At 40.0% G+C, this 15,339-nt stretch overlaps 1 protein-coding gene and 1 non-coding gene across 2 annotated transcripts in view; both read left to right on the top strand.

Moving 5' to 3' along the window:
• Positions 1 to 9,750: 9,750 nt before the first annotated feature.
• On the top strand, positions 9,751 to 9,857 carry LOC126032875 (U6 spliceosomal RNA). The gene has a single exon (XR_007504035.1). It is a non-coding gene; the product is annotated as a U6 spliceosomal RNA (small nuclear RNA).
• A 3,942-nt stretch (positions 9,858 to 13,799) lies between these two features.
• Positions 13,800 to 15,339, top strand: part of LNX1 (ligand of numb-protein X 1) — a 108,514-nt gene continuing 106,974 nt past the window's right edge. The window contains exon 1 of the mRNA XM_049790121.1: positions 13,800 to 14,206. Coding sequence (XP_049646078.1) covers positions 13,815 to 14,206 — 392 coding nt within the window. The 5' untranslated portion in view covers positions 13,800 to 13,814. The remainder of the gene's footprint in view (positions 14,207 to 15,339) is intronic.

Here is a 15,339-nt window from a genome sequence, read left to right as displayed (position 1 = left end):
CCAGGAGTAACCCCTGAGTGCTGCCGGGTGTGACCCAAAAACCAAAAAGAAAAAAAAAAGAAAGAAAGAAAGAAAGAGAGAGAGAGAAGGAAGGAAGGAAGGAAGGAAGGAAGGAAGGAAGGAAGGAAGGAAGGAAGGAAGGAAGGAAGGAAGGAAGGAAGGAAGGAGGGAGGGAGGGAGGGAGGGAGGGAGGGAGGGAGGGAGGGAGGAGGGTGGGAGGGAGGAAGGAAGGAATGAAGGAAGGAAGGAAGGAATGAAGGAAGGAAGGAAGGAAGGAAGGAGGGAGGGAGGGAGGAGGGTGGGAGGGAGGAAGGAAGGAAGGAAGGAAAGGAAGAAAGGAAGGAAGGAAGGAAGGAAGGAAAGAAGGAAGAAGAAGAAGAAGAAGGAAGGAAGAAGGAAGAAGAAAGAAAGAAAGAAGAAGAAGAAAGAAAGAAAAAGAAAGAAAGAAAGAAAGAAGAAAGAAAGAAAGAAAGAAAGAAAGAAAGAAAGAAAGAAGAAAGAAAGAAAGAAAGAAAGAAAGAAAGAAAGAAAAGAAAGAAAAAAGAAAGAAAGAAAGAGAAAGAAAGAAAGAAAAAGAAAGAAAGAAAGAAGAAAGAAGAAAGAAAGAAAGAAAGAAGAAAGGAAAGAAAGAAAGAAAGAAAGAAAGAAAAGAAAGAAAGAAAGAAGAAAGAAAGAAAGAAAGAAAGAAAGAAAGAAGAAAGGAAAGAAAGAAAGAAAGAAAGAAAGAAGAAAGAAAGAAAGAAAGAAGAAGAAAGAAAAAGAAAAGAAAGGTAGGTCACGGTTTATTTCAGTTCATAGTTTAGACAAAAAACTGTCCCCCCACAACCCGAGTCCATCAAACCACAACTGTTCCAGATGCTGTTTTGAAAACAACCTTAGCAAATAACTGGCATCCTGGATGTACTCTTTATTCCTCGAGAAGACTACCTCTCAGAGATTGAGACTTCGGGGAGAAAGCTTGCTGTCCTGTTTTGAGGGAGTAACTGTGTTCTGTGTTACACTGAAAGGCAGAACAAAGGTCAAGTTCAAAGTCAAAGAAGGGAGCAGCTGCTATCCAAAGACTCGGGTTCCCTGCAAGGAGAGTATTTCAGGCAGAAGTGCAATGTCCTCCCTCAGGACCTTGTAAAAAGAGTTCCAATACTGAGTGAGATTTCAAAGTTTTGTGGCTTCCAAATAAAAATCCTCAAATCTTGTGTGGAAAAATATCAAACAATAATATATGTTTTCTTCCTTGCTTGAGGAAATTGCTCATGTTCTTTCCTTACCTGGATTCTTCCCACAGTTCCAAATCCCATTACTCCTTGAGGACCCCCCTGGAGAACCCTATAGTCCATGAACTTTTCTTGACTGTTCTGGGCCACAATGCACAGTTTTTGTATTCCAGAATTGTCTTCTCCAAAGCTTATCCTGTCAACTTTCTGGGAGTGACCATATTCATTGTGTAGTGATTGTGTGTGTGTGTGTGTGTGTGTGTGTGTGTGTTTTCCCCAAAATTCAGAAAAGACTTTATTTAGAGGAAAGGGAAGAAAGTATAGACTCTCCCAGATCATAGGAGGGCTCTCCTGAAGAATTCTCAACTTGTGATGTTTTAACGTACATGTAAGTTTCATTTTCCTAATAAAGCTTATTTCTAATAAAGCATATTGAAAATGAAATTAAATGAAATTCCCTGTGAGAAGGTGCACAGAATTTAAGACAAAGGTCTGTCATAGATGGAAGAGCTGGTCGCCTAGAGAAATTTAAATGTCAAAAAAATAATTGAAGATGCAAATATAAAACTAAATATTTTTGAAATATGTTTCTCAACCTTATAGTGGAAAAATGCCAGCTCACTAACTTTTCTCTGCTTCTCCTCTAGCATTAGCCTTTCCTCTGTTATCCAGTGGCAACTAATTGAAAGATCAGAACCCTTGCTCAAAGCAAAATCTGCCTTTTCTGCCTTGGGGTTGAGGTTGGCTCCCATTCACCATGTGGATGGACCAGACAGAGCAGAACAGCTTTTATAAGACCGAGTTCTTACACAAGCCCTAGCCTGAGAAGTGGGCCAACAGCCAAGCAGGAGTGTCAGAGCTCCTCTTTCTCTGTCTGGCTTCTAAAGCTCATCTAATTAGCCAGCCACTTGGGATGCTCTTTTCATTTACCGTATTTCACTGCATAATAGTCGCATCCTTCTTTAAATTTTATTTTGTTTTGTTTCCTTTTGGGCCACACCCAGCGTTACTCAGGAATCACTGCTGGCGGTGCTCCAGGAACCATATATGATGCTGGGAATCAAACCTGCACTGGCCACATGCAAGACAAGCGCCTTAACTGTTGTAGTATCACTCTGGCTCCTCATCCTATTTTTCACACACTCTCCCCTTCTTTTTCCCTCCCCCAAAGAATACCACCACAATTTTTTAAGCCTCACATAATGGTTACACTCCACTGAGGAGGAAGTGAGGGAGGAGGGAAAAGGTCATAAAATCTCTGATGAGGGGCTGGAGGGGCTTGATCGATAGTATAGCAGGTAGGGGGAGTTTGCTTTGCACTCAGCTGACCCAGGTTCGATTCCCGGCATCCCATCTGAGCTTGCCAGGAGTACCCCTGAGTGCTGCTGGTGTGCCCCACCCCCACCCCACTCCCAAATTGTGATGATCATGCAGCGAAATATGATAAAATACAAATATGGAACCACTTTCCTTGTTCCTGACTTTCTAATATCTATACTCAAAATTATTATTAACTACAGATGTATGACATCTCATTTTAGTTCAAGTCTCCTTTAATATCCTGACCATGTTTCCACCTTTTTAAAGACACCCCTTCCTCCTCCCCCCACCATGTCCTTATTACTATTGGTGAGCTGTGCAATTTCACGTCATTTATAGGTTGTATTAAGGAATTGCTTGTTGCCATTGGCTTAAGTAGGGGTAGAACTAATCCTAACGTTTGCCAGAACACTTGCCTCCTCTTGCTTCTCTCCTTTTTCTTTGCCAATAGATAGTCTGGTACACTATCCCCCATCCCCTGCTATTCCCCACTTCCAACCCTGGCTCTTGGTTAAAGATAGTTTTTTGATCCCAAGTGTGGCTACTAAAGCACCAAATTCCTCTCTATTGTGTCTGTGTCTATATCTTAAGGCATATCCCACAGAGCAACAGTCTATTTTATTAGGGAACTCTGTTCACACCTGGTATTTATTATTTATTTATTTATTTATTTATTTATTATTTTGGATTTTGGGTCACACCCAACAGTGCTTAGGGGTCACTCCTGGTCTATGCTCAGAAATCGCTCCTAGCAGGCTCAAGGGACCATATGGGATGCCGGTATTCGAACCATGGTCCTTCTGCATGCAAGGCAAACACCCTACCTCCATGCTATCTCTCTGGCCCTACGCCTGGCATTTATTATTTTTAAAAAATTGATATGTTATTTATGCCTTCAATTCTCACTCAATTATCAACCATTTAAAATGTAATTGTAAATTTACTCTGCTTCAGAGAGGTAGATAGTTAGCCCTAGACATTGGCAATAGTTCTCCACTCCCTCTTATAATCTAATTTAAAAGTCCAGCCAGGACCAAACCAGACAAACATGCCTACTGGGTAATTATTTTAGGAAGAGAGCCAAGGTCACCCTGAAAAGAGTTTACAGCAGCCGTCCATTTTGCACCAGCAGGTAGACTGCTGGTGTTTGGGGCACACAAGGATCTTCCTGGCTAGAACTAGAATGGTGGCACACAGGTGACACTGCCTCATGACTAGTGTGGCACCAACTCTGCAGCCTTTCCACCTCACTCCATGTCATTTACATTTTAGGGAAATCCTCAGCAAAAATAAAACCAACAACAACAAAACAAAATGAAAAACAAACATCAAGTTCTGTGACTTGCAGTGAAAAGTTACTTGGCAAGTTATTCATGTAAGGGTTCTTAGTCTTTCCCTGTTTGAGAAACACCATTGGAAGGAGGAAAGGAATTTGATCAACATGAAATAAGTCAGCAAAAATGACAAAGCAAACATGACCAGGGAAAATAGAATCACACACCTATAAAATGTTACCATCCAGGTGTCAGTCTTGCCTGGAGAGATGCATGTAAAGCCCTTGGCTGGGCTCGCTCCTGTGTGTATATACAAAGAGCTCTTCCTGGCCACCAAACGTTTTGTTTTTTTGTTTTTTTTTTTCCCTAATCTTTTGGAGAAGAAAAGGAGAATTGACTTTAGACTGTCTTTCTTTCCCTTTGAAACCATTTTTCTTACTGACTCTCAAACCCTTGAGAAAAATGACCCTCCCCCATGTCTCTATCCAGTACCACAATCAGTTGAAGAGCAACCCCATTTAGATTTGGATAAACTTATTTGACACACTTCTGTGAAATTTCTGGGTTTTATCATTTCACCGGGATTGAAAGCAGAAGGAAAAGCATTAGGTCCACAGAGATGGTTGGGAGCAGGCCTGGATTCTCACCTCAGCATTTTGTGGTAGTTGTGTTAACTTTGGTTTGGAGGCTATATCAGCAGTGCTTGGGAACTTTACCATATTGGGGATTGAGTTTTGGGCTTCATGCACAGCATGCATTCCAATCGCTGCCTTCACACTCTAATCTTAATGCCACACTTTTTCTACTTTTCTAAAATCAACCTTCTATCAACACCTGATACAAATGCTGCAATCTGTGTTACTTATGCCACATTCATATGTGAACTACTGGTAGTACACATTGGCATCATCGTGTCATGGTGAGGACAATGAGACGCTCAAATTTGGGTGCAAAATGATGGGTACACCAAGTAAAACTCACTAATCACCATGTGTAATGTTTTGGCACAGCATTTAAGATTTAAATCAATGTCAAAGTATCGTAATGAACAACATAATAGATTTGATTTAAAGAAAAATAGCTAAAATTTAAAAATAAATTTGGTGGGGCTAGCATGGAGGTAAGCCATTTGCCTTTCATGCAGATCGGTAGTATCCCATATGGTCTCCTGTGCCTGCCAGGGGCGATTTCTGAGCATAGAGCCAGGAATAACCCCTGAGCGCTGCCGGGTGTGAGCCCCAAAAAACAAAACAAAATAAAATAAAAATAAGTAAATTTGGAACTGGAGACATGACACAGCAGTCAGAGATCCCTGCTCTATATGTGCAAGACCTAGTTTGTTCCCCAACAATACATGGTCCCACCAGCACTGATGAGGTGAGGTGTTTTTGGTCCCTGAGCACCACTGGGTGGCCCAGTTAATCCCTGACACCACAAGGCCTGTAAAATACTAAATCCTCTGGTCCTCACATTGAACCACCAGTAATCACAGGAAGGGGCCCTGGATCTCCCTAGCACTGCAGGGGATTTCTCCCCTCTGCACCCTCTCCCAAATAAAATTAATTAACTAGAAATACTTAAGTGATTGTCAAATGTGTCAATTTTCTCATTTGAAAAGAACATAAACCAAATGGTAAATTTTGAAAGTTAAGTTGGTGAATTTGCTTTCATTAGAGTGAGGAAAGTAAAACTGTGTGTGAGATTTATTATAAATAATATATTTTATTGTCCATGTAAATTTCAGTCACTTTGCATGTTTTCAACTACTTGTATATGGGGGAAAATAACTATTTTGAAAGTCACCAAAAGATGTTTATCAGGATATACCTTCCTGATTTTTTGCTGGGCCCACAAAAAAAAACCCCAGTAGTTATACACTGAGGAAAAACTTCTACACCAGGGAATATTTCCATTGACTTTCCCTAACATGTCAGAGGTCAAGAAAAAAACTGTCCATAAACAAGGCTTTCCAGCAGACTCTTACCTTTCCAGATAAGGTAGAAACTAATTGTCTGAGAAGGCAATTTCCTATGTAAACCCCTTTTTTTGGTCACTTGTTCACCTGTTTCTCTATGGAGTGGGTGGGTAGGTGTGGGTAGGAGCATCAGGAGCTGCAGGGTTCTGGTTTGTCTCATTGCCCCTCCACCATCTGCCCCTGGACTGGCAGTATGTTCACTTCTTCATTTCTAATACTAAGCAGGCACAATAGTTCAGTGAATAGGGTGTTTTGTTCACCTTGCATGCGGTTCATTCCCCAGCATCTCATATGGTCCCTCGAGACTGCCAACCTTGATTTCTTAGCTCAGAGCCAGAAGTCACCCCTGAACACTACTGGTTGGGGCCCAACACCCCCATAAGCACATTAATACTGTGTGGAAGTATTCTTCTGTGTAGAAGACCTCTGATTTGCTTTTGAGACTATGTGTTCAATGGTTTTAGTTTCTCTGGAGTTACCTCTTAAGTTATTATTTTTTGTATTTTTTTTGCTTGTTGTTTTTGCTTTTGGGCCACACCCATTGACACTCAGGGGTTACTCCTGGCTGGTTATGCGCTCAGAAATCGCTCCTGGTGTGGGGACCATATGGGCGCCGGGGGATAGAACTTGGTCCATCCTAGGCTAGTGCTTGCAAGACAGACACCTTACCTCTAGTGCCACCGCGCTCCAGCCCTATCTTTTGTATTTGTAATTAAAAATAAAAGTTGTGGCCACACCCAGTAATCATCAGGTTTACTCCTGGCTCTGTGCTCAAGGGCCATACCAGGCCATACGTGGTGCCAGAATTCTAACCAGCTCTGTGGCCACAGATGCATGTTAGATCAGTGCCTTATTCTTTGTATTACATTGCTAGTTCTTAGATAAGTATCTATAAGAACAAGAGGATTTATCAAAATATAGGCATACTCTCAAAACAATAGGAGAGTTCCAAAGCCACAATATCATCTTGGGCTCAAATTTTGAGGAATTACAATTCCAAACTGATTAGCTTTCTTCCTCTTCTGCAAACCCACCTAGTGTCACTCACTGACATTGCATTTTTCTGTGTTCTTATAATAAAAGCTCCAACTTTTCACACTTTAGAAACCCCCGAATTTTCTTGGCCAAGAATAATTAATTACTTTCTACAGACTTTAGAGCTATGTTTCTGTCACAACACACCAGGATACAGTATCCTGCCATTGCTACCAAGAAGCTCTGCAAATACTCAGCTTCACTCATTTTTTGTTTGCTTGTTTGTTTTGTTTTTGTGTCACACTCCATGGTGCTCAGAGCTTACTCCTGACTTTGTACTCAGGAATCACTTCTGGCAGGCTCAGGATTCATATGGGGTATTTCTAGGCAACAATATGCTAGGCAAATACCCTGCCACTCACTTGTGGTAGAAGAGACATGATCAGTCAGTCAGGGAATCTGCAGAGCATATTTGAAGGAATGCCAGAGAAGACAGAGGATCTGAAACCTGGCATCTTTGTCTTAAATAATTATAAGATAAAAGAAATGAAATATATTTATTCTAAATAGCTCCTTGAAAAGCACTACGCCCCATCCCCCAGAAGAAAGAGGTGGATATATGCTAGAAAAGCATGTTTTTGAACTTAGAAAATGATAAAGGCTTGTTTCAGTTAAGAACATTCTCTCAGAAAACACCTTTCCACTGGGAAAACTGGCCACAGCGTTTCATCTTTAACAAGGCTAAGCAATGCCAATTACATTGCTTCTGATTCCAAGGAAGGATTTTTGGAGCCAGTATGAAGTCCCTTTGCTCTTGTTGGAAAACTGTTTCATCCAATACTTCAAACTGTGTTTTTGAGTGGCCTTAGCCTTTCAGTGTGAGGGAAATGTGTGACTGTCAGGGCAGCAGTCGGTGTTATTGTCTAGCCATCATCTTTCTGTTGGAGAACATATATCTGTTCTTGGTGACACCAGCCAACCATTTCCTATAAAGTCAGGGTGCATTTAAAGGGGAATGGACAAGAACAAGTTGCAGCACACAGGGCCCTATTGTTCTTCTGGATTACCTCCTGCAGACCTGGTCCTTTTTCAAAACAAACTCTATCCCAAGTCTGTCTTCTGTCTATTGAATTGTTCTTGCAGGTAACAGACCTTTAACAGCCTTGGCCTTCTTGGTGTCAGACATAGTTGAGTTTTCAAGTTGCCTAACTTGAAATTTCAGAATTTGTAAGTTGGGTTAAAAAGATTTTAAGAGTTGTTTTTAATATTGTTTTTGAACTGTGTCCAGTATGTTTAGGGCTATTGCTTGTTCTATACACAGGGGTTACTCATAGCTGTATTTGGGGGACAATATATTGTCCTGATTGATCCTGGATATGTTAGACACAAGGCAAATTCCTTACTCTCACCATATTATCTCTCTAACCCAAAACTTGCTCTTTAAAAAAAAAAAAAAAAAGAATACATTCTCTCTTGGGTCCGAGTACTGCTGGGTGTGCTTCCTCCAGGAAAAAAATACATTTACTCTAAGTGGTTTTTTTTATTTTTATTTTGGGGTCTCACCCAGAGAAGCTCAAGAGCAACTTCTGTCTCAATGCTCATAGTAGGGTGGAAAGTCACTTCCAGCAGTGCTCAGGGACCATACAGGGCCAAAAATTAAAAACTCATACTCCAACTCCCAAGAGCGTCTCTAAAATTTTCAGGCAAAACCAGAACTGATGGGAAAAGAAACAATTAAGGACAAACAGAAACAGCAATTTTTAGTTTTCCTGGCACTTCTCTCAACACTGATGAACTTCACATGCATCACCTTTGGTTTCTGTTTCACCCAAATCAAAAGAAATGGAGAAAGGATTATTCCTAAGGCACCACAAAGGGGTCTCGAGGAAATGTAAGAGATCCACCATATCCCTGTAGTACAATCAGGAGGAAACTTAAACATACCCCCCAAAACTACAAAACTGCACATTCTACCTCTTTCTTTTCTTCAGCCCAGGCCAAAGCAAAAGAGTGACCCACCAAGGCAAGTAAATGAACTCAAAAATGACAAACTGTCTTGTTCACTTCTGGGGAAGAAAATCATTTTCCTTTTAAGCTTTCATGATTTTTGACAACTTCTTTTCAGTTCTGTACCAGTGCTCCTTTAAGTTCAAATACATGATACAGCAAATTTTTTTTTTGTCTTGGGGCCACACCAGGTTGTGCTCAGCTTAGGTGAACTCTTGGCTCTGCTCCCAAGGATCACTTCCGATGTTGCTCAGGGAACCATGTGTGGTGTAAGGATAGACCCTGTGTTTACTACCTGTTTGCAAAGCAAAGCTCTTACCCACTATAATATCTCTTTGGCCAATTTATTTATAAAACATAAACTAGAAATAGGAACATTAGAAAGATAGTAATCATATATTTAAAAATCTATCTTGAGTCAGAACTGCTTGTTTGGCCAATTCTCTCAAATTAGTATCTACTATATTTAGACTAGCTCAATGTCATAAATGAAACACAATATTTTTTGAAACACAATATTTACATTAAAAGCATATTAGAAACTGGGTCATAGAGGTAGTTCAAAAGGTTAAGTACATGTTTTGTGTGTGGCCCAGATTTGATACCTCAGCACCACATGGTCCCCTGAGTAGAGAGCCATATCCCCAGCATCACCAGGTATGGTCTCAAAAAACAGAAGGGAAAAAAAGGAGGAACTGCCTTTTTCACAGGGATAAGAGCTAAGTAATTAATATTTCTGTTAGGCTGGAAATAGTATAGGGGTAAAGAAATATACCTTGCACGTGACCAACCTTAGTTCCATTCACAGCACCACATATGGTCCACTGAACACCAGGAATGATCCCTAAATTAATTAGTTAATGAAAAGAAAGAGAGGAGAGAGAAAATATAGAAAAGAGAAAAGAAAGAAAAATGGAAGGAACGATAGAAAGGAAAAAGAGAAGAAAGTATTAAAGAATATAATTGGGGCCTTAAAAGTGACATTTTCGTGCTCGCTTCGGCAGCACATATACTAAAATTGGAACGATACAGAGAAGATTAGCATGGCCCCTGCGCAAGGATGACACGCAAATTCGTGAAGTGTTCCATATTTTTTAAAAAAAAAAAAGTGACATTTTCACTTGCTCTGTTCTATCTTTTGGGTCTCAGGCATTTTAGCACTCAGTAAAATCAAAGAAATTTTATTCAGAGCTCTTGAGAAAAATCTATTTGCAACAGGGTCTAAAACCTAGTTCCCCAGAACTATCTATTCCAGTATTAGTTACAAAACTAAAATCTGGTTTTGGTTTTGGTTTTTTTTGGGGGGGAGGCCACACCCAGTGTACTTAGGGGTTACTCCTGGCTCTGTGCTCAGAAATCATGCCTGGCAGGCATGGGGAACCATATGGGATACTGGGGATCGAACCTGGTTCCATCTGGATCAGCAGCGTGCAATGCAAACACCCTACCGCTGTACTATCACTCCAGCCCCACAATATTGAAATCTTGAACAGTCATAGTCAAGAAGTTTACTGGGAGAATAATTGCAAAATGCTTTAGAGAAGAAACTAGATTCCAATCTTTTCCAGATTTGTTTTATTTTTATATAACTGTCAATTACTGACATGTTATACTTCCATTTCTTCCTAGGTTAAATGGGAAAAAAAATTCTGGAGATTTGGAAGTTTAAATAACATAATAAATATTCTATCCCCTCAGCATAATACTTGACATGTGATCAATGCCCCTAAAATCTGTGATAAAAAGCACAGAAAAAAATTTTCCAAAAAGTCAATATCTCCAAATACCTCAATTTTTAGAATTATGGAAATATTGAATTCTGCTTCTAAAAAAAGACTTTACAATAGCTAATCTTTACTTTTTTCCCCCAACCACCCATCCCCCCTCAAACTAAGGTTCTTCTGAGAATATTATGAGAAGCCTAATTTGTCAAAGAAAAGACAAGAAAATTGGGATGGGGTAGAGGAAAGGAGAAGTATTCAGGACATCATGCTTCCTTCCCTGGAAAGCTTTGATAAAATTCACTGCTGGAACAGTTTGAAATTAAAAAAACAACAACTCAAGTATTTGACCATACCTACCATTCACCAAAAAGGGCAGAGCCCTGTAATGCAATGCTACCTTAATTACCCCACCCCCACCCCAGAAATATATGGTACAATACTGCAACCTAGCAGTGAGGAAAAAGAGATGATACAAACGCACAATTTCAAGCTCTGAAAAACTTGACAAGATCTAGAGCTTCAGTTCACAATATAGTTTTTGTTTTTTTTTTTTAATTAACATCTTTATTTAAACACCTTGATTACAAATATGATTGTAGTTGGGTTTCAGTCATGTAAAAAACACCCCCCTTCACCAGTGCAACATTGGTGATGGGAAAGTTTTTCTTGTTTTTAGGTCCAAACCAGCTCTGTAGAGGGAAGAGGGGAATCACTCTAACAGGGGTCTTCAAACTCCGGCCCTCGGGCTACATATTGTATTTATTCCCATTTTGTTTCTTCACTTCTAAATAAGATATATGCAGTGTGCATAGAAATTTGTTCATAATTTTTGTTTTAACTATAATCTGGCCCTCCAACAGTCTGAAGGACAGTGAGCTGGCCCCCTGTTTAAAAAGTTTGAGGACCCCTGCAAGAGATACTTCTGGGTCCAACCCAGGGCTCCTGCAAGCAGAGAATGCCCTGCAGCCCTTGAAGCTATCTCCAGAGCCTGTAAACCACTTCCTCCTCTGTAGTTGATCATGATCTTTTGGGTGACCCATTTCCATTTTCTTGTTTATTTTTCAAGTGTTTTTCATGCCACATAAAGCATTTCCTGTTTGGCTTGAGTGCCTTCTCTCAGCCTTAAAGACAGATAGCAGCTGTGTAGGTTTCCATGTGAGTGAAAACAATTTCACCCTCTCCTGTCCCCTCTACCTTAGTCTTCTGTGGTCTCTTTTGAGGCTGGATAGAGGTCTGTGATGTCTAAATGTTTTCACATGAGGGGCATTTTACTGCAACTTCTGAGTAGAGTGTTCTTTCAGGCATATTAGCAAATGACAGAAATGTAAACATAAAGCAGATCCAGAGAAAGTTTGAAGTCGTATTTTCATTTTTTGTGATAAGGCTATGTTTGTACAAACAATCTTGGACTTTAGTTTGAAAAGGAGAAAAAAATAGGTAACACTGTTTATGACCACTGTTCCATTTCCAAATATGAAAATGTTTCCTGTCATGTTATTCCTGTGTCTTTACCATCTTGTGGAACACTTCAAGGTTTTTTCATCTTGTCTCCAAAAAGAAAAAGGTTGGAGCAGCACACTGGTGTGATTCTTAGTGAATCTGAGTTTGAATCAGACACACCCGGTTGTTTCCTCTGTCAATGTCTTACCTGAGCTTCCAATTAAGGTCCCTGTTCCCTGGACTAAGGACACCCAGAAAATATGATCTCTAAGGCTTCCTCAAAGGCCCCCCCTATACAAACTCACCACCTTGCTTGTTGGATTTGGTGCTTGAAAAATATTTATTGGCTGATCACCCAAAAAGACTTCCTAGATCAATCAAACATGCTGTGTTTGGACTCAAATATGTTGAGCTCTTATACTGAAGTGTTACCATTCAACTACTTTGAAATATGTCTATATAACTGAATAAAAAATTAGAGCAAAGCAAAAACAATCCCTTACAGAAATTCTGCTTTTCAGTGTCCAGGCCACTTGGTGTAGTTCATGATAGGAGTACCTAGATAGGAGACAAAAAAGAGCTCAGTAAAAAAAAAAAATATATATATATATATATATGTGTGTGTGTGTGTGTGTGTGTGTGTGTGTGTGTGTGTGTGTGTGTGTGTGTGTGTGTGTTGTGTGTGTGTGTGTGTGTGTGTAAGAATGGTAGCTACAATTTATTGAGACCTTCTGATATGTCAGGAACAAATCTAAGAGTTTTATTAATTATATTCTATTTAATATTTACAATGTGATAGACTGTTATTCCTACTTAACAGATTTAAACACAGTATTTGAGATCATTGGCTCATAGTGGTAATGGTATCAGAATCCAGATAGTTTCAGAATCTTCTTCAACAATAGGTTACTGACTTATTGGATAAAATATGTGCAGAAGTAAGTAGTGCTTTCACCTTAGTGAAAACAAGACAGATTCAATAACTCTCATTGCTTCTCAAATGATTCTGCTCCTACCTTTTCATAGTTTAGGAGAAATGTTTAGGAGAATTTAGGGATGAAAGATAAGAAAAAGTCATCAAGGGGTTGGAGGGTGAATACAGCAGGTAAAGTGCTTGCCTTGCACAAGCCCAATCAGGGATCAATTCTCAACATCCTATATGAACCTCCAAGCACCATCACAAGTAATTTCTGAGTGCAGAGCCAAGAGTAACCCCTGAGCATCACCAGGTAAAAAATAATAAAAATAAAGGAAGAAAGAAAGAGTGTCTGAGAGATGGTACAGAGTTTAAAGCATTAGCCTTGCTTGTGATTTGGATTTGATCTTAAGTATGGTCTCCGGAGCACTGCCAGGAGTGATCTTTGAGCACAGAGCAGCAGTAAACACTGAACACTGTCAGATATGACTACCTCATCTCTCCCACCCTCCAAGAAAAAAAAGTCAGAACTTCAACTATTTTCCTTGTCCCTGACAAAAATTTTAAATCACTGGTTTACTTAAGTTTGCCAACAAATTAAAGTTCAGAGGGCACCTCGGAGTTGGGTATATCTCAGCAATTATCCAAATAATTTTTACTACACCAACATGAGAGTGCTAAAGGTCAGCATTCTTCCTGATGGGATAGATGGTAAGAGAGGCATCAGGAGGCAAATTCACTGCCCTAGGTCATGTCTTTGGGTGGATTCTCAGCCTGACTTTCCTCACTAAAGTTCAATGCCAGCACTGTGTCCTGCCCATACCAAATGAAAATCTTTTATATACTATGACCACTAATAGACCGCCTTGCTCTCTTTTAGGCTTACGGATGGCTTCTAGAAGATCTTGATTTGCTCCTGAAGAAATCCTATTTACTGGGCTTTTCGTCACATTGGCCCCCTCCTGGTAGACCATGAGTCAGCCAGATCTTGTGGATGACTCGGATTCCAGTCCTGCACCCCTGTGTGTGGTATGTGGCCAAGTCCACTCTTCGGAAGAAAATCACTTCTACACGTATAAGGAAGATGTGGATGATGACCTTATCTGCCACATTTGTCTGCAAGCTTTGGTGGACCCTCTGGATACTCCCTGTGGCCACACCTACTGCACCCTCTGTCTCACCAACTTCCTAGTGGAGAAGGATTTCTGTCCCGTGGACCGCCAACCAGTGCTCCTGCAGCGCTGCAAGAAGTCTAACATCCTGGTCAACAAGCTCCTCAACAAGCTGCTGGTGACCTGCCCATTCATGGAGTACTGCACTGAGGTGGTGCAGCGAGGGGATCTGCAGCAGCACTTTCAAATGAGGTAGGACCCTCTCAACAGCACTGAGAAACAACATGACCCATTGGTTGCTCTGAGGATGGGTTGGGCATCATAGTGGGATGTGCCACACCTGGGATGTGGCATTTCAATGTTGAAGTGGTTTGCCAATGCCTGTTCCTTTATTAGCTTTTACAACCAATGAAAGTGTTTACGTATTCAAAATAAGAGAGCTGTGTTTATGATTGTGGTTCAGAGTGAGGCAACAGCATATGGTAAAGTTTTGTGTTTGTCTGTATATTGCAAAGGTTTGGGAAGAGGTAATTTTTGTATGGAATATGCAAAATGTAAAGTTTACCATTTTAATTTGATTACATAATTTGATTTGGTTCTGGGATCAAACCCAGAGCCTCATTGTTTTAGTTTGTTTTAATGAAATTCTACTTTATTAAATTTATTTTAGTTTTAATTTTTTATTGAAGTAGCATTGCATTATAGACGTTTGAGATCTCCATAAATATAAATCAGCATCTGTTTATACTATATTAAGTTCACTAAGTCTGAGCCCATCCTTCATCATACAATTGACCCTTTTGCCCATTTTACCCACCCACTCCCTTCTGGTAACCACTGATGGATTTCATTGTCAAAGTTTGTTTTTGCTTTATTTAATTCTTTCATTTCTTTATGTGCCACATGTGTACATCATATGTATTTGTCTCTGTCTGACATTTCACAAAGTATAATACCCTGTAGGTTCACTCCTGCTGTTGCAAGTGGCAGAACTTCAATTTTTGTTATCATAGCTGAGTACTATTTCATGTGAGGAACCATTTGTAACTACTGCCTACCATTGATGTTTTGTTCTGTTTGGGAATGAATTTATTTTTAGCCATTTAATCAAATTAAATATATTGGAGATGAAGATAGTACAGTAGAGAGGGGACAGGCCTTGCACATGACCAACCTGGATTCAACCCCCAGCATCCCAAATGGCTCTTGAGCATCACCAGGAAATAGTTCCTGAACATAGAACCAAAAGTAAACTAAATAAGATAGACATTTTGAGGCAATCATCACCACCATATGTTGCCAAAGCTTATTTTATTTTATAGAAACAATGCACTATCTAGTAAACCCCAAACTCCCCCTTTTCTCCTTCTAGCCCCTAGTAAGTA

This window comes from Suncus etruscus, chromosome 16, assembly GCF_024139225.1.
Source record: "Suncus etruscus isolate mSunEtr1 chromosome 16, mSunEtr1.pri.cur, whole genome shotgun sequence".
NCBI classification, from domain to species: Eukaryota; Metazoa; Chordata; class Mammalia; order Eulipotyphla; family Soricidae; genus Suncus; species Suncus etruscus.
This window is presented reverse-complemented; position numbering and strand designations above follow the sequence as displayed.